The 26,418-nt window shown below is 44.2% G+C and overlaps 1 protein-coding gene across 2 annotated transcripts; it reads right to left on the reverse strand.

The window, feature by feature from the left end:
• Positions 1-711: 711 nt before the first annotated feature.
• Positions 712-26,168, reverse strand: natd1 (protein NATD1). 2 transcript variants are annotated; one of them, XM_072559261.1, is made up of 3 exons: positions 25,960-26,165; positions 13,386-13,504; positions 712-4,895 (listed from the first exon to the last, which is right to left on the reverse strand). In XM_072559261.1, the coding sequence occupies exons 1-3, from the start codon at positions 26,057-26,059 to the stop codon at positions 4,752-4,754; spliced, it is 363 nt and encodes a 120-aa protein (XP_072415362.1). In that variant the 5' UTR covers positions 26,060-26,165; the 3' UTR covers positions 712-4,751. The 2 variants fall into 2 exon arrangements, with proteins under 2 accessions (XP_072415362.1, XP_072415363.1); XM_072559262.1 differs by lacking the exon at positions 712-4,895 and adding an exon at positions 9,762-9,856 and having other exon boundaries at positions 25,960-26,168.
• Positions 26,169-26,418: the final 250 nt, after the last annotated feature.

The following is a 26,418-nucleotide window of genomic DNA, read 5'->3' on the forward strand; positions in this document are numbered from 1 at the left end:
CACACTGACCCGCCAAAGCGCAACCCACCCAGACCCATTCTCCCACATTTACCCCTTCATCTAATACTACGGGCAATTTAACATGGCCAATTCACCTAACAAGTTTTCACATTCTCCCATGTCTGTGTGGGTTTCCTCCCACAGGCCAAAAATGTGCAGGTTAGGTGAATTGGCTATGCTAAATTGCCTGTACTGTACTGATGTAGGGAATGGGTCTGGGTGGGTTGCTGTTCGGAGGGTTGGTGTGGACTTGTTGGGCCGAAGGGCCTGTTTCCACACTGTAAGTAATCTAATCAAGTAGGCGACAGGGTTTAGACAGTGGATTTGGATTGGATCAGGTTTGGAGGGCCGAAGGGCCTGTACCTGGGCTGTAAATTTTCTTTGTTCTTTGTATTAAGTCAATGTCTTCCTTTCTGGGTAAGATCTCATGAAATCAGGTAACTTCTGGCCCAGTCTTTATTCCTCCACCAATGTTATTAAAACTGAAGATCATATCACTGATCTGTTAAAGTGTTTGGTGTGTTCAAACTGCTTGCTGTCTTTCTCCAGCACAACAGTGACCAACTCCAAAACATATTGCACAACACCTTGGGAAATCCTGGGGTCATGAAAAGTGCTGCAGAAATGCAACTCTTCCTTACAATGTAACACAGTCCAGCACAGCGGCAGATATAATCCAAAATATTAAGCTTCAGGGCAACCGCAAACTGATGCTGTTTGCTAGAAATTTATTGCTTTCTCTGTAAAACTAAAGACTAAATAATTGGATTCTGTGCATAAAAGATACATAAAAGTTCAGAAATACCACTTGAAAGAGTTTACAATGAAAGTATAGTATCAAACAGGAGAGTGGACCCATCTCTCCACAGAGAATGTTAACACAGCATTACCATAGAGTACAAGGTTAGACAGACAGTATGAAGGTTGACAGCTGGTATTAAAGACTCGGGAGGGGGTAGGTAATCGTTCAGAACAGAGTACATGACTCATCCAATCAGCCTGTTTCCACCTTTCAATTACATCATCACTGATCAGCATCTAACTCCACCTCCTTCTGTAATCATAATCCCAACACAAGTTGTGAATCTCAATTTTGAAAAAGTTTGTAATATTTCCCCCAACCTTAATAGTTTTCTGGAGGGAACGAGTAATAGATTCCCATGACCCTTTATGTGTGAAGAATGCTTCCTGCCAACACCATCCCCACCCCGTTCCAATGACCTCACTCTAATTTGAAGTTTGTGCCTCACTAGAGGAAAACGTCTCCCCTCCCCCCCCGCATTACCTTGAATTATATTCACTTCAATTAGATTGCCTCTTATCTCCTACACTCAAACTCTTTTGAACTGCTGCATGGGACAAATTGCTGAAGATTGAGCTTCAGGTTCTCAGAAGGGCTATGGATCCCTCACCCGCACCAGTGGATCCCCGACCCAGCCACAGGGTCAGAGTTTGAGCCTGTTTGGGATGTGAATGTGGTTTCAGTGCACCTGGTGTACTGGCTTCTGCTGCCAAATTGAGAGCATTGTGAGCAAATGCTGCTTGGTCCAGTGGCATTGTTCCAACTCCAGTGAGCTCAATTCCAAGGCATGCAGTCAGGAAATCCAAGGGCCACATCTACAGAGATATATATGGCCAGTAACTTTAACACAACCCACTGGATAAGAAAGCCATAGGGTCTGGAAGAATGCCAGTTAAACAGCTCATCCTATCACCTCCTCAACAGCAACCACAACTTCAGTGAAGAGTAATATCCCCAATTCCTCAACAAAATGACCCAAGACTAACTTTAGTCTAAGACAGGAATCTGGAACTTTCTAAGCACCTCAGTAAACTCCCTGTCATGATCAGACAATCCAGTAAAGCTGAAAGGCTCCATTGAAAGAATCAGGAATTGAGTTGAATTGATGGTAGACTTTATTTTAGATCACCCGCCTATTATAGATGTGAAGAGACTGAGTTAGACCACACTGCAAAGTGTCAACAATGTTATCATTAATAAGTTTAAAGAGTTTAACCCAATGTTGTGGGGGGGGTGGGGGGGGTTCAGGTGGGAGTGGTTATGGGCTGTTGCCTGCATTAAATGAGAGGACATTGATAATTCAGGAGTGGTTTACCGTGTTTGCTGTTAATGTATTGGCTGTCTTGTTTTTACAAGGGTCTGGTCCTCCAGGATATTGAGGGCTACTCATTTGTTTCTGACCGGTTTTCCCCTGTGATGCCAGTTAATTAAACAACTTAAACAGAATAGATATGGTGAAAACCAGGACGAGAGTATGCTAGTCCACAAGCTTTGTTCAATTTCATTTCAAGGTAGGTGTTACTGGTCAGAGACTCTCATTACCTAGAGCTGCATCCAGGAGGAGTGTTCGGACAACCTGGTAATTTGGAACAGCCTCAATTTAACCGCTGTCTTCATTAGGCTGACAGGGCTTGGCTAATGAGAGGAGTTGTTTCAGTTCACAGGACCGACCCAGCTTCCTCTGGGTAACAAGTTACACTCAAGCAACAAAAAACACTCAGCGATGCTGAAAGGCTTCATTATTGTCCAGGCTCAGAACGATGCAGGCTTTCAAATGTTTGATTTTTTAAAAAAAACTTGCGTCTCCACAGCACTCGTCACAACCTTAGGACATCTCAAAGTATTTTACGGCCAATTAAGTACATTTTGAAGAGTCGTGCTAAAAGGCAGCAGCCAATTTCTGCACAGCAAACTCCCACAAACAGCAGGGTGAAAACGAGCAAATGATCTGGTTTCAGTAGGTCTCCAGCTGAGAGTTAAATATTAAACCAGGAGAAGTGCTGGGGAACCTTTTGCATCCATTGGAGAGGGTAGTGTGGTGCCTCAGTCTAACTTCACATCCAAGGCAGTACCCCTGATGGTGTAGCATGACCACTGTAGTGTATTGGAGTGTCAGGTACGAACCCATGACCCTCTGACTCAGAGGTATGGTTGGCACTTTTTAGAAGAAGCATCTACAGAAAATTTGTCGCATTCTTGATGCTATATTGTTTATTACTCAAACAACTTCTCAAAAAAAAACATATTAATGTCGCTGTTTGTGCGAGTTTGCTGTGAACAAATTAGCTGTTAATAATGGTGACTATACTTCCAAATGCAGTTCATTGGCTCTGACGCAGTTTGGGGCATCCAAAAGTAGCAAAAGGCGCTTGATGAAAGCAAAGCCTTTCTTTAAAATGTCCCATTTTAATTAACGGTTCCCACTAACCTTCAGTCCTCAATAGGCAGGTACCTGATGTTACTCTGTAAGCATCTGGGCACATTTAACAGAAGAAGCCATGATATGGAGGTGCTGGTGTTGGACTGGGGTAGACAAAGTCAAAAGTCACACAGTACCAGGTTACAGTTCAACAGGTTTACTTGAAAATATAAGCTTTCGGATCACTGTTTCTTCATCAGGTAGCTAGTTGCTGAGAAAAGGAGCAGCCCTCTGAAAGCCTGTATTTTCAAATAAACCTGTTGGACTATAACCTGGTGTCGTGTGATTTTTAACTTTAATAGAAGAAGGCACTACACAAATGCGAAGCATGTTGCTGTTCCCGTTCTGCACTAACTTAGGACCTCCTGCCCTTGGTTGTGCCCTAACTGCCAGCATTTTATATTGGTGTGGGTACGATAGAATGGGGTTTAAGAGAGGCTGCTGTTTTCCTAAGGTTAGTCTGCACAAACTGGTTGGTGAAATGCTTCACAGACAGGTTTGTTACTCACACACACTTTGTTGTTGACTTTCCCAAATACTGAGTGGCCAACACCAGGAATGGATCCCAATCTATTAAGCCAAGGAATGACAAGAAGCGGGAATGAGGTAAGCCAACTCTTTGATTTCACTGTATGGGGGAGGGCAGCTGATTGGTCCTTACACTCTGTATTAATGCTCCTTGTAGAGTTTCTTTTTCCCAGAAGTTTGCTATGTTTCACAGACTTAGTCACTTTCTTAGCCTTGCTGCAGGCCTGAAATTTGCCTTTGAGACATTTTTAAAAGGCAGTCCTTCTAAGCTCATACCTCTATCAATCTGCTTCCCATTCAACGCCTTCCAACCAATTTTTCTCTTCCTCAACTCCCTCAACCTTCCCCTCCTCCTAGTTCCATAAGCATTTAAGATCCAAGTCCAGTATCGCCTATCCATCATTTGTGGATTTGTGTAGGTCTCCTCCTGCTGTTTCATAATCTTGGCAGTTTCCTCTTACTCTGACAGCCTACCCCGTTAACATGGACTCAGTCTTGATACTGAGGTGGGTAGATGGAAGAAAAGGAATCTTGTGGGAAATATATATGCTCAAAGCCATAGATTCTGAACAGAGAAACATTAAAAGGAATTACAAAATGAAACATTTAGCTTTTTGCTGGACAAGATATGTCTAATTCATTGCGCTGAATCTGTAACTGGGTAATATCCTGTCTTGTAAACACTTCCTGAGTCAGTTGGAAAGGGATTCATTCTTCAGCAATCTCACAGAGGATGAAATCCCATGTATACAAAGTCAGGAGTCCATCAGGTGCTGGAGGTGGGGGTGGGGTAACATTCTGCAAAAGGAAATACATGAGCTTCAAACATTTACAAATTTTCTGCTCTCTTCCCCAACCCGCAATACGTGCGTGCATTTAAAATTGCACGCAGATAATTAGTAGAACTTCCCTGCCGCTGCCTCCCTCAAAAAAAAACAAGAAAAAGGAAAAGAAAAATCAAGTATGTAACAATGATCGCTGTGGCCAGAGCCTCGAGAGATCCTAGTGAAGTTGGAAATCTGTTGGCGCTCGCTGCTGTATTCGCTCCACATAGTGTGGCAGTGGGTTCTCTTTGATGTACTTCTGGAGATACCAGCAGGTGAGGTGAGCTCGGAGATCCTCCTCAACCACAAAGTCCAAGGCAGCCTAGAGACAAAGAGCAGAACTGGTGACATGAGGCAGGATTGATCATAAAAGGAAGGGTTCGGAGAGAGGGAGAGGAAAGGAGGAAAGAGAAACAAAGTCAACAAACCTGTGACTGCAAATGCTGGAATAATAAAAATCCTTGCATTTGAATAACCACTTTTACAAACTTATGGATGTCTGAAAGCACATTTTTAGTTAAAAGAATACTTGAGAAACATGTTTGAATGCATTTAACAGTCAATTTGAGCACAGCAAATGCTTGCGACCAGATAATCCTGTTATATAATGTCAACTGAGTAATAAATATCATTGGTGACAGAGAGGACATCTCCTCTACCCTTTTTCAGAATAGTGTGTGGAATATTTTACCACTTAGAGTCATAAAGATGTACAGCATGGAAACAGACCCTTCGGTCCAACCTGTCCATGCTGACCAGATATCCCAACCCAATCTACTCCTACCTGCCATCACCTGACCCATATCCCTCCAAACCCTTCCTGTTCATATACCCATCCAAATGCCTTTTAAATGTTGCAATTGTACCAGCCTCCACCACTTCCTCTGGCAGCTCATTCCATGCACATACCAACCTCTTTGTGAAAATGTTGCCCCATAGGTCCCTTTTATTTCTTTCCCCTCTCACCCTAAACCTATGCCCTCTAGTTCTGGTGTAACTATGGAAGATGGACTGTTCTACGTAGCCGACAAAGGGATAGGCATAGCTGGGGCCCAAATCAAAGGGATAGCCATGGGCACCTGTATGGACCCCAGCTATGCCTGTCTCTTTGTCGGCTACGCAGAACAGTCCATCTTCCGTAATTACACTGGCACCACTCCCCACCTCTTTCTCCACTACATTGATGACTGCATCGGCGCCACCTCGTGCTCCCGCGAGGAGGTTGAGCAATTCATCAACTTCACCAACACATTCCATCCCGATCTTAAATTCACCTGGACCATCTCTGACACCTCCCTCCCCTTCTTGGGCTTCTCCATCTCCATTAATGACGACCGACTTGACACTGACATTTTTTACAAACCCACTGATTCCCACAGCTACCTGGATTACACCTCTTCCCACCCTATCTCCTGCAAAAATGCCATCCCATATTCCCAACTCCTCCACCTCCACCGGATCTGCTCCCAGGAGGACCAGTTCCACCACAGAACACACCAGATGGCCTCCTTCTTTAGAGACCATAATTTCCCTTCCCACGTGGTTAAAGATGACCTCCAACGCATCTCGTCCACATCCCGCACCTCCGCCCTCAAACCTCAAACCTCACCCCTCCAATCGTAACAAGGACAGAAACCCCCCCCGCCAGTCCTCACCTTCCACCCTACCAACCTTCGCATAAACCACATCATCTGATGACATTTCCGCCACCTCCAAACGGACCCCACCACCAGGGATGTATTACCCTCCCCACCCATTTCCGCCTTCCACAAAGACTGTTCCCTCCGTGACTACCTGGTCAGGTCCACGCACCCTACAACCCACCCTATCCTGACACTTTCCCCTGCCACCGCAGGAATTGCAAAGCCTGTGCCCACACCTCCTCCCTCACCTCCATCCAAGGCCCTAAAGGAGCCTTCCACATCCATCAATGTTTCACCTACATATCCACCAATGTCATTTATTGTATCCATTGCTCCCGATGCGGTCTCCTCTACATTGGGGAGACTGGACACCTTCTTGCAGAGTGCTTTAGGGAACATCTCCGAGACACCCGCACCAATCAACCACACCGCTCCGTGGCCCAACATTTCAACTCCTCCTCCCACTCTGCCGAGGACATGGAGATCCTGGGCTTCCTTCACCGCCACTCCCTCACCACCCAACGCCTGGAGGAAGAACGCCTCATCTTCCGCCTCGGAACACTTCAACCCCAGGGCATCAATGTGAACTTCACCAGTTTCCTCATTTCCCCTCCCTCCACCTTATCCCATTTCCAACCTTCCAGCTCAGCGCTGTCCTCATGACCTGTCCCACCTGCCAATCTCCCTTCCCACTTATCCACTCCACCCTCCCCTCTGACCTATCACCTCCATTCACCTATTGTACTCATTGCTACCTTCTCCCCATCCCGACCCCCAGCAACCCCCCCCCCCCACCCCCCACCGCGCCCACCACTCCCCCCGTCAATTATCTCCCCATCCTGGAGGTTTCCTACCTCTATTCCTGATGAAGGGCTTTTGCCCAAAACAGCAATTTTCCTGCTCCTCGGATGCTGCCTGATCTTCTGTGCTTTTCCAGCACCACTCTGATCTAAACTCTGGTTTCCAGCATCTGCAGTCCTCACTTTTGCCTTACCATTAAGTGTATATGTCCTGTTAAGATTTGCTTTCCCAAAATACAGCACCTTGAATTTATCTAAATTAAACTCCATCTGCCACTCCTCAGCTCATTGACCCATCTGATCAAGATTCTGCTGTAATCTGAGGTAACCCCCTTCGCTGTCCACTATACCTCCAATTTTGGTGTCATCTGCAAACTTACTAACTGTACCTCTTATGCTTGCATCCAAATCATTTATGTAAATGACAGAACGTAGAGGACCCAGCACCAATCCTTGTGGCTCTCCACTGGTCACAGGCCCCCAGTCTGAAAAACAACCCTCCACTACCACCCTCTGTTTCTACCTTTGAGCCAGTTCTGTATCCAAATGGCTGGTTCTCCCTGTATTCCGTGAGATTTAACCTTGCTAACCAGTATCTCATGGGGAACCTTGTCATACGCCTTACTGAAATCCATATAGATCACGCCCACCGCTCTGCCCTCATCAATCCCCTTTATTACTTCCTCAAAAAACTCAATCAAATTTGTGAGACATGATTTCCCACGCACAAAGCCAGGTTGACTATTCCTGGGAGGGCAGACAGTACTTTGGTTTAATTTGTTATCTGAAAGTGAGCATCTCTGACAATACAGAACAAACACATCTTAATTGTCGATCACACAGCACTGGCTGCAAAGCAGCTGGTTTATCAGAGCTAGAGGCAGGAAAGAGCAGATAGAAAGTAGAAACAGTAACTGAGTAAAAAGGTACATTAAGTTATGTATCTCAAACCATTGTATGGCATTAAATCACATCACTCAATAAGCAATTGTGGACTCATTAATAATTAAAGAGAAAGCTTGATTGAGAAGCAGCACAGTTATAGAGCCACAGAGCTGTACAGGATGGAAACAGACCCTGCAGTTCAATTCTTCCATGCTGACCAGATATCCCAACCCAATCTAGTCCCATTTGCCCATATCCCTCCAAACCCTCCCTATTCATATACCTATCCAGATGCCTTTTAAATGCTGTAATTGTACCAGCCTCTATCACTTCCTCTGGCAGCTCATCCCATACATGCACCACCCTCTGCCATAAAAAAATGCCCCTTAGGTCCCTTTTAAATCTTTCCTCTCTCACCTTAAACCTATGCTCTCTAGTTTTGGACTCCCCTTCCCTGGGAAAAGTATCTCATCTATTCACCCTATCCATGCCCGTTATGATTTTATAAACCTCTATAAGGTCACCCATCAGCATCTGTCGCTCCCGAGAAAACAGCTCCAGCCTGTTCAGCCCCTCCCTATAGCTCAGGCCCTCCAACCCTGGCATCACCCTTGTAAATCCTTTCTGAACCTTTCAAGTTTCATAACATCCTTCCTATAGCAGGGAGACCAAAATTGCATGCAATATTCCAATAATGGCCTAACCATGTCATGTACAGCTGAAAACTTTACCTCCCAACTCCTATACTCTGCACTGACCAATAAAGGAAAACATACAAAATGCCTTCTTCACTATCCTACCTATCTTTGACTTCACTTTCAAGGAACTCTGAACCTGTACTCCAAGGTCTCTTTGTTCAGCAGCACTGCCCAGGACCTTACCATTAAGTGTACAAGTTCTGCCCTGATTTGCCTTTCCAAAATGCCTACTTCTACTCCTTCATTCTATTACTTGAATATCCATACTTCAACCCATTCGGTGGTTTCTGGGGATAGTCAGATTCTAATAATTTCTGCATTTTCCATTTCCTCCCTCCTGTTCTTTTTCAAAGGTGCTGAACTGGCTTCACAGACATCGTGTCAAGACATCAAGTGTCTTTTAGTCTATAAGTGTCACAGTCTAGTGAATCTGTGGCTCGGTCTGTAACACCCTCACTGTCTGTTTCAATACTGAAGGCCCACATCAGAGACCCGAGTACACTACTCAGGTTACCCCCCTAGTATTGAGAGTGTACTGGGATGCAAGAGATGCTGTCACCCAATAGAGGAAGGACAATTCCACCTCATTTTATGCTGATGCGGGATTCCCTGACACTCTCCAAAAGGAGATCAGTGGAGTTTTCCTTAGTATTCTGGGTGCCCATCAAGCAATAACACTTGAGTCAGACTATCTGCTTATTTATCACATTGCTGTTTGTGGGTGCTCACTATGTCTACTTTGGCTGGCATGTTTCCTGCATTGCAATAATTGCTGCAAATTTAAAAAAATATTTCACTGGCTATAGGGGCGGCATTGTGGCTCAGTGGTTAGCACTGCTGCCTCACAGTGCCAGGGTCCCGGGTTCGATTCCAGTCTTAGGCGACTGTCTGTGTGGAGTTTGCACATTCTCCCAGTGTCTGCGTGGGTTTCCTCTGGTGCTCCGGTTTCCTCCCACAATCCAAAGATGTGCAGGTCAGGTGAATTGGCCATGTTAAATTGCCCATAGGGTTGGGTGCCAGAGGGAAATGGGTCTGGGTGGGTTACTCTTCGGAGGGTTGGTGTGCACTTGTTGGGCTGAAGGGCCTGTTTCCACACTGTAGGGAATCTAATTTAAAGTGGCCAACCTAGGCCAAGGTTGTGAAAGGCACTTTATAATAGTTACCTCTTCAGTTTATCCTTCAAGAAAAATAAATGGCCCTTCTCTGTATCGATATTTTGCAGCCAGTTTTGAGTGGGAATACACTGTTTGGTTGAAACTGGAGTAAAAACGTTAAAAGGCGAATTAGATGATTATTTGAAATGGAACATTTGCAAGTCAAAAGGTTGAGATGCACGGTGCTGGGACTAATTGAATATGTTTCTCAAACAGCCAACACATAATGGGACAAAAATCTTCTTTCTCTGCTGTAGGTTTCTATGAAATGACAAGCAGTTTCGAAACCATTCTTTAAATCTCACTCTGCCCAGCATTTCCGCCTTAAGGAAGTGAGCATACAGACTTATTTTGCAACTTTTTAGTCTATAAACGAGAACTGTATGTCATTTTGCTCAACCTCCTCTGTCATTCTGGTCTCTCTTACTCTCACACACACACACACACACACACACACACACATACATACCAATTGACTGTGGTTAATAAAGAGCATTCGTTTCACAGCCCAGGTTTCTGGAAAGCTGCCATTATACAAACCTACGTGTTTTACATCTGCCTGCTAAATGCAGCCCAGCCCTGAATACCAGTGGAACACTGCTTCGGGTTTTGCAAAACTTCCGAGGAATTCCACGAACGTGCAACAAACAAGCTACAAGTTTCAGTAATACATCCTGAGCCAGGTTTTGCCATTCAAGAGCTGCACAGTATTTGGTGGGCCGTGTTTTGTATTGAATTCTTTCCTGCTGGTTCCAGAATTATTCCCGAAAGTCCCTCGCTTTGACCACTGGTTGCTAAGCAAACCTTTTCTTACTGATTCACCTGGTTTTTATCTTGAGATGCATTATATTGGCCAGAAGTCAGTCATCGTCATATTCCACTGTTCTGAACCAAAAAGATAGTATGTGGGCTCTTGATGATAATATAGTGACAGCAACAGCCATCTCATGTATATAGCACCTTTTGTACAGTAAATACCCCCCCAAGCACTTCACATACAGGAAAATTAAGACAGGTGATCAAATGCTTGAATAAAGATGTACACTTTAAGGGAGCACCTTAAAGCAGCTCTGAGGAAAGTGATGAATGGACTTGGGGCAGCAAATCTATAATTCAGGTCTGGATGGATGATAGCAAGGCTGCGAAAAGTGATGCAAAGGGACAGGTTGGAGGAGGGCGATGCACAAGAGCAGAGGCAGCCTTTCACTGCAGTAATGCTGGAGTGCTGCACTGTCACAAGAGCCAGCTTTCAGATGACGTATGTAGACAAGATCTTGTTTGCCTGCACAAGTGATTGCAAAGGATCTTGTGGCACTGTCGGAAGTCAGGTAAAGCAATTCCCATGGAATGCTGGTTAATAGTCCTCCTTTATAAGCATTATCATCAATAAGGTTAATGGGTCATTCCCATTAGTTGGGGGTTGTAGAAGCTTGTTGTATTCAGTTGTTGTTCTATGTGGTGGCCGCACAACCAAGTAATTTCCTGTTGGCGGAGAATTATGAAATGTCCTAGTGAGATGCTAAAAATCATGAAAAAAAAACTTTGTTTTTATTTAAAGAATTTGTTAAAAACAGACAACAACAAATCCTACAAAGGAGTCTTACATAATTAATTTTTGGCTTGGTACAATTTCCATAGTTGGTCTGAAAGACATTGGAGCTGTCCACCTTGTACTGCACTGGAGAGTCAGCCTTGATACTGTACTCAATCCCTGGGAAATGGCACTTGATGCTGAAACCTTTTGACTCAGGAATTGTGAGTGATGCTCCCTAATCCACCACAGGAGTAGAGGGAGAGACTCTTTCTGTCAATTTTCTGGTCCTCCAGAGTAGTGTCCAATAGCATCTTGGTTAATATTATTCCTTGTCCAACAATTAATTCAAGGTTAATTAACTTTCCCTGGCATGAGTTCCATGAGAGAATGGCTAGCCTTTCTAATAATGGAGCGTTTATGGCTTTGTGTCAATGCTCACATTGAGTAAGGTCTCATTGTCAATCCCAAGAAAGCACATTAATATATGCCATTGTTCAGCAGGGTGTGGGAACAGGAACATTAGTAATCCTACTCACTGTATAATTTCAGTTGGGTTGGAGCAAACATGATTAACATTACAAGTTGGGAGAAGCTAGGGAATTCTTCTCAATAAAGTGACATTCAAAAAAGAATGTGCATTTACACATTTAATTGCACCAAGATATCCCAAAGTCTTTTACAGCCAATGAAATACGTTTTAAGTTCTAGTCACTGTTGTCAGGACACTTAGAAGCCAATTGACACACAGTAATTTCCCACAAGCAACCATGTGATAATGTCCAGTTAACTCCTTTGTGGTAAGGTTGGATTAGGGATTCGCATTTGTCAGGAGTAAGTAAATAGGAGAAAAAGAAACTGGCTGAGCTGTCCTTGACAATTAAGGTTGAATGTATGACATGTCAAAAAACCTGACTTGCCAAAAACCTCTTTTTAAGGAAAAGAATGGGGTCCAGGCTGTAGGGATTGCATGATTCTACAACTACGACATTCACCAGAACAAACTGATTTCTGCCTTAACCCCAGTGCTCAGACAGAAAGATACAATTTTCATGGAGCTATCCTTAGACAGACAATGCACAACACCCTCCAACAGATGTTTTCCTTTAAGCGAAGGGCTTCAGAAAATCCTCTCAGTGAACAACAAGGTTACCTTAGCAACGATACTGCCACCAATCAACAGGAGGCCACAACTAGCCAATTACAAAGATCACTACAGTCATGACAACCAGAACAGAACCAATCATTTCTAGCTTAACACTTGAAGAATAAAGTGACCTCTACTCAGCAAGATGCACAAGCTGCCTTCACATCACATCACTTTTCCTCCTAGTTCCGATTATTAACTTGGAAATGAATACTTTATCTCTTCTGGATGGAATGCAGTTGCCTTTAAAATTGACTTTGCCAAGGAAATAGCTGTTAGAGAGTTGAACAGCATGGAAGGAGACCATGTTTTCCGTCGTCTTTGAAAGAAAGAGATATCTCATCGGTTTCATTCGCTTGTGGTGTTTTTGGCCCACAGCTTCACCAAATTATTCCTTGTGAATGATTTATCCAATTCCTATTTCAAAGTTGCTACTGAATCTGTTTCCACAATCAGTATTTAATTCCTGATTGAAACAACTCACTAAGTGGTCACCAATCTCCCCTCTGGTTCTTTTGCCATTTATTTTAAAAATCGGCTTTCAAAATTTATTGTCGCTGCCAGTGGAAAGTTCCTTCATAAACTACTCCTCAAACCCTTTCCAAGACTGAACATTTACATTATACATCTTTGTAACTTTATCAACTCCAATCAGCTTTCCACATAACGGAAACTCCTCATCTCGGAGTCCCATTCGACTCAATCTCCTCTGCACCCTCTCTAGGGTCCTCCTAAATTGATACCCAGCTGAGGCCAAGGTTATTGGCTTATAAACGTTTGGCCTAATTTCCTTGCTTTTGGCTCGATTTAGAAAGTTCAAGCATTCTCTACCATATTTTTGAAATAGCTGGATGAGTGTGATGCCACTTTTAAGAATTCGCACAAGTACCCACACTGTGCCAACCTCAACAGTAACTGGGAAAAGCTACAACATGTCCAACAGCAAGCGTGTACCTTTGCCATTAGTTTTGCTATTCCTCTTCCTCTGTAGGCATCGGGAACCTCTGTGTGCTGCAGATCAATTGTTTTCTTTCCCACGTACTCGTATAAGAGCACTGCCCGCTCGTGTGATCCTAAAACAAGAGGAAACGTGGTGAATGATCAATGCTGTGACCGATGTGATACCACTTGCATCCATTAGACAGACACATGCACTCTATTCAGATCAACTAATTTATGCAGCCACATATTCTCTCAGATCACTCCCAACAACAGTGTCAGAGCTGGAACTACCAGTTCTCTAGATATTACACAGACACAGGCAGGTTTGAAGAAACAATAGTCTACAATTGCGCCTCTGGGTGCTTTTCACATTTCAAGTGGGGATGGAATGTTTATTTTATGAACAAGCCTTTTTAGCATGTAGGTATCACTAGGATAACTGGCATTTATTGTCCATTCCACATTGTCCTTGGGAAGGTGGGAGTGGTGGGATACCTTCTTGAACTCCTGCAGCTTGTGTGGTTAAGGAGCTCCCATTGTGCTGCTCAGTCCAAACCCAGTGGGGAAAAAGACACAGACTCCCAATTATATGTCACACTTCATCAACTCAATATGTTCCAAAGTGCTCACATATCAATGATGTACAATTGATTTACAGTCATTGTTGTAATGTAGGAACATAAGAAATAGAAGCAGGAATAGGTTCCTTGATTATAGAGTCATTGCATCATAAAGCATGGAAACAGACCTCTCGGTACATGATGACCATGTTCCCAAACTAAACTTGTCCCACATGCCTGCGCTTGGCCCATATCCCTCCAAACATTTGTTATTCATGAACTTATCCAAATGTCTTTTAGATGTTGTAACTGTACCCATATCCACCACTTCCTCTGGAAGTTCATTCTACACATGAACCAGTCTGTGTAAAAAAAACTGGCTTCATTTCTTTTTAAAAAATCTTTCCTTTCTAACCTTAAACATATGCCCCTTAGACTTGAAATCCGCCACACTAGGGAAAAGACACCTGCCGCTCACCTTATCTACAGCCCTCATGATTTTATAAAAGGTTCTCCCCTCAACGTCGTATGCTCCAGTTAAAAAAAAAGTCCCAGCTTATCCAGCCTCTCCTTTTTTAAAACCCTCCAATCCTGGCAACAATCTGGTTAATCTCTTCGGAACCCTCTCCAGCTGAATAAGTCCTCGCTATCTTTCAAAAGTATGATGGCTGATCTTCTCCCTCAACTTCGTCTGCCCACACCATCTGTGTGTGCCCTGATTCCTTCAGCATCCAAAATTCTATCAATCTCTGCCTTGAATAAACTTAAAAATCACACTACACCAGTTTATAGTCCAACTGGTTTATTTGGAAGTACAAACTTTCAGTGTGCTGCTCCTTCATCAGGTAGCCAGTGGGGCAGGATCATAGGACACAATTTAAAATAAAAGATCAAAATGTCATACAACTGATGTGATGTATTGAATAAACTTAGATTGCTGTTAATTCTTTAATCAGAGTGTCTACATGGATACTACCATTATACGTGGGGACAGCACCCACCATGTAAGCAGCAGGTACTCATGTGACTCGGCCAAAATTGTCTACCTCATACACTGCAGGCAAGGATTCCCTGAGGCATGGTACATTGGTGAGACCATGCAGACACTACGACAACAGATGAATGAACCCTTCTCAACAATTACCAGACAGGAATGTTCTCTCCCGGTCGGTCAGGGACATTCGGCCTCAGATCTTAGGGTGACCATCCTCCAAGGTGGACTTTGGAATACGCAACAACGCAGAGTGGCCGAGCAGAGGCTGATAGCCAATTTCGATACCCATGAGGATGGACTCAACCGGGATCTTGGTTCACGCCACACTACAGGGGACCCCATTACACTATACACTCTCTCTCACTCTCATACACACGTGCACTCTCTCTCTCTTTCTCTCCTTCACACTCACACACTCACACACACACACAAACATACAAGTCACAGAGTCATAGAGATGTACAGCACGGAAACAGACCCTTCAATCCAACTTGTCCATGCCAACCAGATATCCCAACTTAAAACTAGTCCTATTTGCCAGCTCTTGGCCCATATCCCTCTAAACGCTAGATGGGTATATTCACATACCCACCTAGATGCCTTTTAAATATTGTAATTGTACCAGCCTCCACCACTTCCTCTGACAGCTCATTCCATATAGGCACCACTGTCTGCATGAAAAAGTTACCCCTTAAATCCTTTTAAATTTTTACCCTCTCACCCTAAACCTATGCCCTCTTGTTCTGGATTGCCCTAACCCAGGGAAAAGACTTTGTCTATTTACCGCTCATGATTTTATAAACCACTACAAAGATCACCCCTCAGCCTCCGACGCTCCAGAGAAAACAGCCTCAGCTTATTCAGCCTCTCCCTGTAGCTCAAATCCTCTACCCCAGCAACATCCGTGTCAATCTTTTCTGAACCATTTCAAGTTTTATAACATCCTTCCGATAGGAGGGAGGCCAGATCTGCACACAATATTTCAAAAGTGGCCTAACCAATGTCCTGTCCAGCTGCAACATGACCTCCCAACCCCTACGCTGTTTTTAAAAGTTGAATTCAAAGTCCACATCTGCCATGGCAGGATTCAAACCCAGGTCTCCAGAACATTTCCTGGGCCTCTTGATTAATAGTCTAATACTAATAGTGCTAGGCCACCATCTCACCTAACAGTGGGGCTCAGTCTTGATCCAGCATCAAATGGTCTATCTTGATTGGGACAGGGAGGTGTGTTTTTCACATTAAAGACCAATGCATAAGGGTCACCAGGGATTCTGCACCCACAGGTGGGTTTCTCTACAGTTGGTGGGTATATGCATAATTGTGTTGCCCACTGGAACTTGAAGCCCCCCTCCACCCTCGTAGAGCAATGCATTTACCTCCAATTCCTGGTGTGGTCACAGCCATTTTTAGTTACATTGTGCACTTGCAATTTTCAGAACATAGATCAGTGCCATTCCTCAGATAGTTACATCCAGGCTCCACTTCTGCATGAGTGGCTGAGACATCGAACATCAATGTCCCCTTCCTGGTGGCTCTCCATATCAACCCATAGGAGTTGGATCTCCCCCCGATCCCGTTCCAGTCGTCTGTTTGAGTCAATGTTCTGAAGTAGAGTCACTGGATCTGAAATGTTAACTCTGCTTTCTCTATACAGAGTCCTGTCGAGTTTGTCCAACGATTTTTGTTTTTGACACTGTTCGAGTTTGCCGCTGCCCAATTGGCCCCAGGCATCGGAGGTAAACATGCCAGATATGGTAATATACTGTGGGAACCCCACCTCCGCCCCCCCTCCATCCAGAAAGCAGATCGCTCCTCACAAGCTGTATCATCCGTCCGCATCCATCTTTAAATGTTGCTTCTGCCCTTCACAATTGCCATCCCCTTTCCCTCCCATACTTCAGCCCGCAATAGCCAAGACCAAGCTCCACAGCCTGCCCCTTGCAGCAAGCTCCCCCTTTACCTTCAGTCAGTGGACTCTCCAGATTGACTGTTACGCACCCCTATGAGTGATTCACGTGGACAGCCCAGATGGGAAGAGTCCAGACCCTGACTGGTGCCCACCTATCTGTCTGTGGGTTCCAGAGTTCCTGAACAGGTTGCACTGAACCTGCTGTGCTGAGTATGACCCACCCCTGGACAGGAGAGGTACAGACCGCTGACTGCAAGCACCCCCAGTGGACACCTGACCATAGCTACATCTTCTGGACTAATCTCGAAGGTTGCCCTTGATTTATTGTGCAGGAACCCACTTACTGATAGCTGCCTTCCTGGCCTTCAGTGAGGACTCCCCCTCGAGACTTTGAGTCATGGCCGCTTACTTGCAGTGCATGTAATGTGTTTGCTGTGTGTGTAGGTTGGGGATGGTCCGGGTATGAGATTGATGGGGCATGTGCCATATAGCAAGATGCCCACCCCAGTTGACTGAGGGCTGCTGACCAGAAAGACAAGCTGCAGGCCTTTGTGTGTGCACAAAGAGGCAGCTCCTTTAGGCTGTATCTGAGGGGCCGGCACACTGAAAGGCATGGCACAGCATAACTCGGCAAGGCAAGGGAAGGGAAGGGTGCAGTGAGTGTGCAGCTCGGTGAATGAGTGCAAAGAGAACACCCGAACAGCTTTGAGTTGCAAGTCAGTCCATTCTCTGAGCTGGCTGTCTATCTCTCTCTGAGTAAAGGATTGGAGCAACAGGCACTGATTGGAAGCAATTGGATCAGAGATATGCCTTGATTGTGCAGAGAGGTTGGTACTTGTCAAATGCCAGCATCCATGAACATATGTAAAGCTGGGGCATGCCTAAAGATATTGGTGCCCAGGGTTCAAATGCAGACCAATGGAGCAAGGACAAGCTGGGATCACTAAGCACTCAGTCTGGCTTTCAGATCGGGTATTCTTGGCATCTAATTTTTATCTATCCCATGGAACAGGATGAATCTTTCTTACAGTAATGGCTATGCATTAGAACTTTTGAAAGGTCCCAAATCCAAAAAGGTGAGGTACAAATGTGATCCTTCATTTCTTCCCAGGTACAACACTGACATCTAATTCAACACTTTGTTCACCGATGACATACTGAGCTCACCTGGAATCTAACATATTGGAGAGTGCATCAAATACCAATTAAATGTTCATTCTGGTCGTTCAGACTTTTTTAAAAATGCAATGAAATTGTTGATACAGATTATAATTACAGAGGAGTGTAGCACAGGGATAAAACAGCATGGTATGCCAGCTGGAAAGGATGGGGTAGTTACAGTGAGAGACTGCAGAGTCCACACTCTGACACTGGAGACGAAGAAGGGGCAGGATAAACACAGTCCGACTGCCTTGTACTGAGGTACAGCTGGCTTTACCTTCCTTTGTTCTCTGGATCCCTAACCAACTGTTTTACAATCTATTCTTTAGCAGTGTGGAAAAAATCCAAATGTGGTCAACCTCAGATTCCACTTGTGTGTAAAACCTCCAACAAATTCAAACTTTTGGAAATACAAACTTTTTCTCAACGACATTTGAGTTCGTCACAAATCTACTTTTAGATATGTTTTGGACTGAAGGTGTCGCTTTATTGGATGTATGCTTACACACAGATACAAAGAATAGCAAGTCAGGATAAACTAACCATTAAAAACAGTCCAACAAGCCTTACCCTGATGCACAATGAAAACAGAGATCAATTACTCAACCACACACTAGCGAGGTCCTAGCTTTGATCTCCGAATTGTGTTGACTTGGTTGGTTGGTGTCTATAACCTGCTTCATTACCACTGAATTTAAAGGGTGCGATAATCAGCTCGAATTCCCACCTCAGATCAATCCCCAATGATTCTTCGGGTTAATGTACTCAGGGCTAGCTGCTGGTTATTTCACTCGCCTCTCGAGTCACAGGTTAATGGATCCACGTTTCACTTCAGACACCTGAGCACATAATCCAGGCTGACACTAACACTGCAGTACCACGTGAATGCTGCCCTAATGCAGGTGACTCCTGTCAGATAAGTCACTGAACTGAAACTTATTTCTGCTTTCAGTGCTTGTACTAGATCCCATTTCACTATGTCCCGAAGAGAATATTTTCCTTCTCTCCCTCCCACTGACTCACAAAGTGACAAACTGCCCACAGTGTAAAAACTATGTCAAATGCTGAAAGGGCTTAATCCCACTGGCTGCTGCCCCCTTAAGTGGTCCTTAACTGGCTAAGTATGAATCTCAATTAGCAGTAAGGCAGGTAAGTCAACCATGAACCTTCCCACCTTTGTACATTTTCCTTTCTTTAACAGATTCTGCATTTATTTAATTTGTTAATGGAATGTGGGTGTGGCTGGCTAGCCCAACATTTATTTCCCACCCCTAATTGCCCAGAGGACAGTTATGAGTCAATTCCATTGTTGTGGGTACAGAGTCACATATAGGTGAGACTGGGTAAGGACAACAGATTTCCTTTCCTATTTGGTTCGCTAATGTCTTTTAGGAGTTTATGACAATTGACAATGGTTACATGGTCACTGTAAGACCAGTTTTTAATTATTTTCTTTTATTGCATTCAAATCTCACTATCTGACATGATGGGATTTGAACCGATGACCCCAGAACATTGATTTTTCTAGAAATCTTATAAGAGGAGGAGGATTCCATGTGCTGTTTGTACACAAAGTTGTACCTGCCTAGCGGTTGTGGGTGTGCAAGCTGCGTGCACAGAAATCAGTTGGTTTGCTGCAATGTCTGCTTCATACTTAGTGTTTTAAATAAACTAACACAGTCAGTCAATGCCGAATAACCAATTGATTATTAGACCATTCTGATTGATAAAACCCCACCCAGATTCTAGTGAAGGTCGAAAAGCAAAGGGATTTGGGAATGCTGTCTAATTAGTTGCTCTTCCCTCTTCCAAGCTCACCACTTCTGGGAGCAAAGATTCTGCCCATTGTTAACAGCATCTTTGTAAACCATCCAAAATGACAAAACAGAGGAATTCCTGATCTTGCTTATTCTGCTCTTCCTCCTGCAAATTGTAGGCACAATCATACACCACTTACCAGTTTATTCATTTCTATTCACCTATTGCTTCCAACACTGTTGATGCTATTTTGTGTTGTGGATTTTGACTTCCAAAGCATTAAAGAATTATACTTATACACTGCCTTGAATGTCTTTGAATGACATCAAAAAGTACTTAATTGGCAGTAAAGCACTTTGAGAAGTGCACTCCCTGTCAATTACACACAGAAAGGTTCCACAAATAGCAGTAAGTTAAATAAATAACCAGATAAAGTGTTGTTAATGTTGTGATTGGGCAGTAACTAATGGCCAGTTCAAAAGAATATTCTTTTCTTCAAAAGTAATAGCACGGCGACTCAGTGATTAGCACTGCTGCCTTACAGCACTAGGGACACCGGTTCAATTCCACCCTCAGGCAATTGCCTGTAAGGAATTTGCACATTCTCCCTCTGTCTGCATGGATTTCCTCCAACAGCCCAAAGATGTGCCAAACTGCCCACAGTGGTTTGGTGGATTGCCAAACTGCCCACAGTGTCACAGGATTAGGTTAGGATTAGCCATAGGAAGTGCAGAGGTATAATGTAGGAGGTTGGGTATTGATGGGATGCTCTGAGGGTCGAGGTGGACTTAATGGGCCAAATCACCTGTTCCCACACTGTACAGATTCCATGCCTATCTGAAAGGGCAGATTCAGTTCAATGTCCCATCCAAAAGACCACACACCAATAATGTAACATGCCCTCAATACTTGTAGCATTAGCTTGGATCATGCCCTTAAATCTTCCAATAAGAGTTGAACCCATGGACTTCTAACTCAGAGATTGCTTCAGCTGATCTTTCTAAATATAAAATCTCTCACTTTCAAGTCTGCCTCACTGCTGACAGAACATTTCATCCTCCTGATTTTACAGTTTGGTACTTGGCATAATTTACACTGATTACAGCATTCCATTTTGATTGTCTCTGAAATTTCAAATAAATATGTATTCTGAACTAAGTCAAAGAAGAGATCTTTAGTTGAGACTTGATCAAAATTTTACACACAATGTCTGAGGAGACTGTGAAACGTGTTAAATGTCCATAGGCCATGCAAGATTTGATGAGGATATTCTGCAACATTTTTATTTCAGAGAGTCATGAAAGAAAATTCAAATCTGTTAAGTTCCTGAGATACTGAACCAGTGTTGCCAACTCAGGTTGAATGTATTCCAGGAAGTTTCGTCACATGGCTTCCTGTCTCGAAACTCTACGGTCCCACCATTGGCTGTCCAACATGTCCGTCCTTGCAGTGACCCTCCTACACACTGCCAGTTGAAAAGTGAATATTTACTGCTAACTGAGTGATACTTGACCATCAATGTAATATCAGCAACATCCCTATACATAATAGACAGAAGTATATTTAAAAAATAAAAAGTTATTTTTAAAAATCATCTCTTTGCCCCTGACAAGGGTTAACTTGTAGCAGTGTCCTGGAGATTGTAGGCTAATTCTGCAGGGTCAAAACCAGATGCTTATTGTGGTATGAGAGCAAATTAATTTTAGGGTTGGTTGGGATTTGGTGCCTGCTTTTTACTCATCTCAGTCTTCCCGTGATATTAAGTTAAAAATCACACAACACCAGGTCATAGTTCAACAGATTTATTTGGAAGCAGTAGCTTTCAGAGAACTGCTTCTTCATCAGGTGGTTGTGGAGAATAAGCTCATAAGACACAGAATTTATAGCAAAGGTTTACAGTGTGATGTAACTGAAATTATATATTGAAAAAGACCTGGATTGTTTGTTACGTCTCTCATTTTTTAGAATGACCATGTTGGTTTCAGTTTTTTTCATATGTAAATCCCAGAACCTTCTTTAAAAATGTTACATTCTCAACTGAACTTTAACAATAGGTGCCATGTCAGCTCAGATAATGCATTGAAGGTGTGAGGCGCCCTGTGTCAGGCCGTCTCTGACCCAACGTTCAGACTGATTCCATTTCTAAAAAAGGGATTTACAGAATCTTACATGGACTCATGCAGTTTTTGAGCAAAATTAAATGTAATTCTGCAATTACAAATTCACCCCACAAAATTGTGTGCGCGCGTGTGTGGGGGGGGGGGGGGGGGGAGTGAGGTGAGGTGTGGGTGGTTGTATGAGTGCAAGGTGTGTGTGTGAGAGAGTGCCTGTGAGAGGCCGCCTGTGAGAGTATGTGTGAGCGTATAAGAGAGAGCTTGCGTACGAGAGAGGGTCTGTGTGAGTGTACGGGTCTGCAGGAGTATGAAAGAACTGAAACTAACATGGTCATTCTAAAAGATGAGAGATTTAACAAACAATCCAGGTCTTTTTCAATATATAATGCCAGTTGCATCACAATGTAAATTTTGCTATAAATTCTGTTTCTTATCATCTTGTAGCTAGTGCTTCCAACTAAACTGTTGGACTATAACCTGGTGTTGTGTGATTTTGAGCTTTGTACACCCCAGTCCAACACCGGCACCTCCAAATCATGACTTCCTGTGAAATGGAATTGACTCTTGAACTGTTTAATTCTAAGTGCAATAGATTTGACTGTCCTTAATGTTGCGCAAATAAAATTCATAGGAATCTACACCTGATGAGCCAAATATTCCATCTCCTATATGTCTTGAAGGTGAGACTCTGGGATATACTGAACGCATCCTATACCTTGGCAGCCACCTCTCTTAAAAGAGCACCATGAGGGAGGAAATGCAACACAATACATCAGTTCCACCACTGCAGTCTACTACAAGGTAGAGGTTTGACTTTGAAGACACTAATTTAATAGAGAGGTCAAGTCAAATCAAGTGCAGAGCAGTTGTCATCACCATCCTATGTACTGCATTGAAACTTGGGCTCAACAACACCAAAGAACACAAGAGAAATTTTGCCAGCAATGTCTCAGCCCCATCTTCCAGATTCAACGCAATGTTCTTCTTGAAACCAGCTCCACAAGCATTCAGGCAATTGCCTACAAAAATCATTTCAACAGACTGGATACTACGTAATGGCTGCAAACCCTTTCACCACCACCGTTACCACCACCAAACAGGTTTTTTTTTTGGAATACTTAAAGTGTGGAAACAGGCCCTTCGACCCAACAAGTCCACACTGACTCTCCGAAGAGCAACCCACCCAGACCCATTCCCCTATATTTACCCCTTCATCTAACACTACGGGCAATAGATCAAGGCCAATTCACCTAACCTGCACATTTTTTTAGACTGTGGGAGGAAACGGGAGCACCGGAGGAAACCCACACAGACACAGGGAGAATGTGCAAACTCCACACAGACAGTTGCCTGAGGCGGTCCTGTTTCTCTACTCTCAAATGCCAGGGGAGGCCAAATAAAATACTATTACGACATTCTGAAGGTCTCCTGGAAGTGTGATAGCATTGACATTAATGACAGAAAGGAGCTTGTTACTAATCATTCACAATGGCAACAACTTTGCCCATAAAGCAGCACCATGTTTTGAAGTCAAATTTGTCATTGATAAGGAGAGCAGTGGCAGTGTAGGACAGGAGCAGAAGTGAATCCTGTGCTCCTGATCATGCTCCCCTCATGGGTCATCCTGCTCCTTGTGCCCATTAATCAACAGTCGAGAATAAGCCTGTTCAGTTACATGAAGTCCCAAGGCAGAAACTCTCAAACCCTAAACAGATGTCATCCTTGACAGCTTCAGTGTTACCTCCCTGTAGTAATGCACCCTCTAAATATTTTCTGTTGTCAGGATGGAGATTATTGAGGATTGCAGATGTGAATTCCACAAACCACAGAGTTCCTTCCTTAAATACTTACCTCAGGAACCTTCAAGCAACATTCATTACCCATGTGCATCCACCAAGGAGGAACTGTTGGCACTGTGGTCAAGTGTGGTGTTCATTGCATTTTAAAATAAATAATTCGCATTGAGACACAGTGGCTCAGTGGTTAGCATTGCTGCCTCACAGCACCAGGCACATGGGCTTCGATTCCAGCCTTGGGTTGTGTGGAGCTTGCACATTCTCTCTGTGTCTGCATGGGCTTTCCTCAGGTGTTCCGGTTTACTCCCACAGTCGAAAAGATGTACAAGTTTGTTGGATTAGCCATGCTAAATTGCCAATTGTGTTCCAGGATGTGCAGCTTAGGTGAATTAGCCATGGGAAACGCAGGGTTACAGGGATAGGGTGGGTCTGGGTGATGATGCTCATTTGATTCGAATGAGTCATCAACTCATTCAGTGACTCGATGGGCCGTATAGCCTGCTTCCACATTGCAGGTATTCTATGATAACACTGTCTCTCAGAAATAACTAAAAGGTGCTTTGCATATCATGAATTACCATCAAGTAAACTGACTTCAATTTGTGATACTGAGTCATTTAAAACAGAAGTATTCCAGTTACAACACCCATGGCTGACATGGGTTCCTTACATGTCAATTTCATCCCCCATCCTGGTCACTGTCTCAGGGTGAACCAGAATGATACTAGCCTTGGCATCCTATTTCAGCTCAGTCCCATATTCTATCTATCACAAAGCCCAGCCTCTGTAACATCACCCATTTCCCTGGCTGCCTCAGTCCATCATCCACTGAAACCCTAATCCATGACTCCCAGACTCAGCAATTCTGATGCTCTGCTGGTCTTGTCCTTCACTGTCTGGAAACTTGGAGCCAGTTCAAAATTCTGCTGCCTGTTCCCTCACTGGCTGAAATCCAATCCACCCATCATCCTTGTGCTTTCTCACCTGCACTGGCTCCCGGTTCACCCAAGCCTCAAACTTAAAATTCCTGCCCTTGAGTTCAAAAAGTCTCTGGAGCATCAGCCCTCCCTACACCTGTCATCTCCTCCAACCCCACAAGATTACAATGACTCGGCATTCCTTGCACTCTGGTTCATTCCAGTGACTTCTTTGTCCTGCTGAGGTTGGCCTTGCTTTCAGCTGTCTCTTTCTCAACGTCTGAACTGCCTCTCGAAGCTGTCTGCCTCTCTCACCTCCTTTAAGATCCTCCATAATAAATCAAGCTTTTAGTCACTTTGGTTGGGGCAAATAAGCAATGAGCCACAAAAGTTTGCACTGCCAGAAACACCGACATTACTTGAACGAGGATAAAATTGCCTTGTTGGGCACAGTATCAATTGCTGCTCTGTTGCCCTCCTACAAAGCAGCTGGGGTTAGGGGGAGGTCAGTTTGTGATGTTAGATGGCAGTGATGAATGGAACCTGTTGAACAGGCTGCTGCTCACTTTGAGCTGTGCCAGTGAGCTGTTGAGACTGGCTTCAGCAGCTTCCGCAGAGGTTTGGACAGAGGAGATGCAGAAAGATTCAGGCCCCCTGTATCTAATGATCATCCACCTTTGATGGAGGGTTACTCCAGATGATTGATCCCCCATCACCCCCTCCAATCTGTCCAGTTTCTACAGAGTCACTCCCTCAGCTTTTGGAAGACAGGCATCTCCCTTGGAGGTTGTACCCCAAGGGAACGAGGTCAGTGTATCCAATTCAGCTTCTCCCTCAGAACCAAGCCCTCAACTCTACCCCGGGGGAGCACCTTCTCAGCTCAGAGCCAGGCTCTTCAGCAGGGCCTCTGGCTTCAACTTTCTCCAACTCGACCAACGCCGTTCACCCAGGCCCCAGAAGGAAGTCTGCTTTGAAGGGCACGGTGCACGGGTCAGGTCTTGACACCGGATTCCGGGAGAAAATTGGCAACTCCGTCATCCCCCTCCTGGTGACTCAGAATGGGACAATTCTGTGGGAAACAGAATGAACTGGAGTCGGTGTTAGGGTGGGGACCCATAAAGGGTTAACCTTTCGGCCCTTTGGGGTTATAAATAGCTTAGTTAAAAACAAGGTGTACAACATTGTATTGTTTTTTTTCCTCCAAATCCTCAAGTATCCACCGCTGGATATTGTCTGTTGGTCTGCGGGGTGAGGTGGTGAGGTGGAAAGGAGGGTGTTTGTCAGAGAAGGCGTTTGCCCTTTTAAGGAGTATAATCTCCTTCTGGTTGAAAACAAAGGTGTGTGAAAGAGAGAGAGACGATCTCTGCAGCTTACCGTTCAACCGGACCTCGAACTGTCGCTTTTTGCGGTCGTGGTCCACTTTAATGGGACAGTTATTCTCGTCTTGCACTGGGATTGCGTTGGACTCGGCCATCTCAGCTCGGAGCCCGGGTTTTACCCTCTCCGTTAGGGTTTCATGTTCACTGATCGCTTCGGGAAACTGACATAAACATTGCCACAGGAAATCAGCTGTGAAACCACGTGCGAGACCGGGAGCCAATCCCCCGCTGCAGACTGTTCCTGTTCCATTCCACGCCTACCTTCCACCAAGCTGGGGCTTACTGGGTTCACTGCCAGTCAGTACTCACAAACACACACATTTATTTTCATACATATACTCCATACACATATACAAATACACCCCTCACTCAAACACACACCATCATATACTCCATACACAGCCATACAAATATATCCTCACTCAAACACACATTTATTTTCATACATATACTC

This window comes from Chiloscyllium punctatum, chromosome 40 (assembly GCF_047496795.1).
Source record: "Chiloscyllium punctatum isolate Juve2018m chromosome 40, sChiPun1.3, whole genome shotgun sequence".
Classification (NCBI taxonomy): Eukaryota; Metazoa; Chordata; class Chondrichthyes; order Orectolobiformes; family Hemiscylliidae; genus Chiloscyllium; species Chiloscyllium punctatum.

Coding starts and splice junctions, on each gene's coding strand:
- natd1 (XM_072559261.1), bottom strand. CDS start 26,059: ATGGCCGAGTCCAACGCAATCCCAGTGCAAGACGAGAATAACTGTCCC. Junction 13,505..25,959: donor GTTCGAGGTCCGGTTGAACG/GTAAGCTGCAGA, acceptor CTCTTGTTTTAG/GATCACACGAGCGGGCAGTG. Junction 4,896..13,385: donor TAGCAAAACTAATGGCAAAG/GTACACGCTTGC, acceptor CTTTGTCTCTAG/GCTGCCTTGGACTTTGTGGT.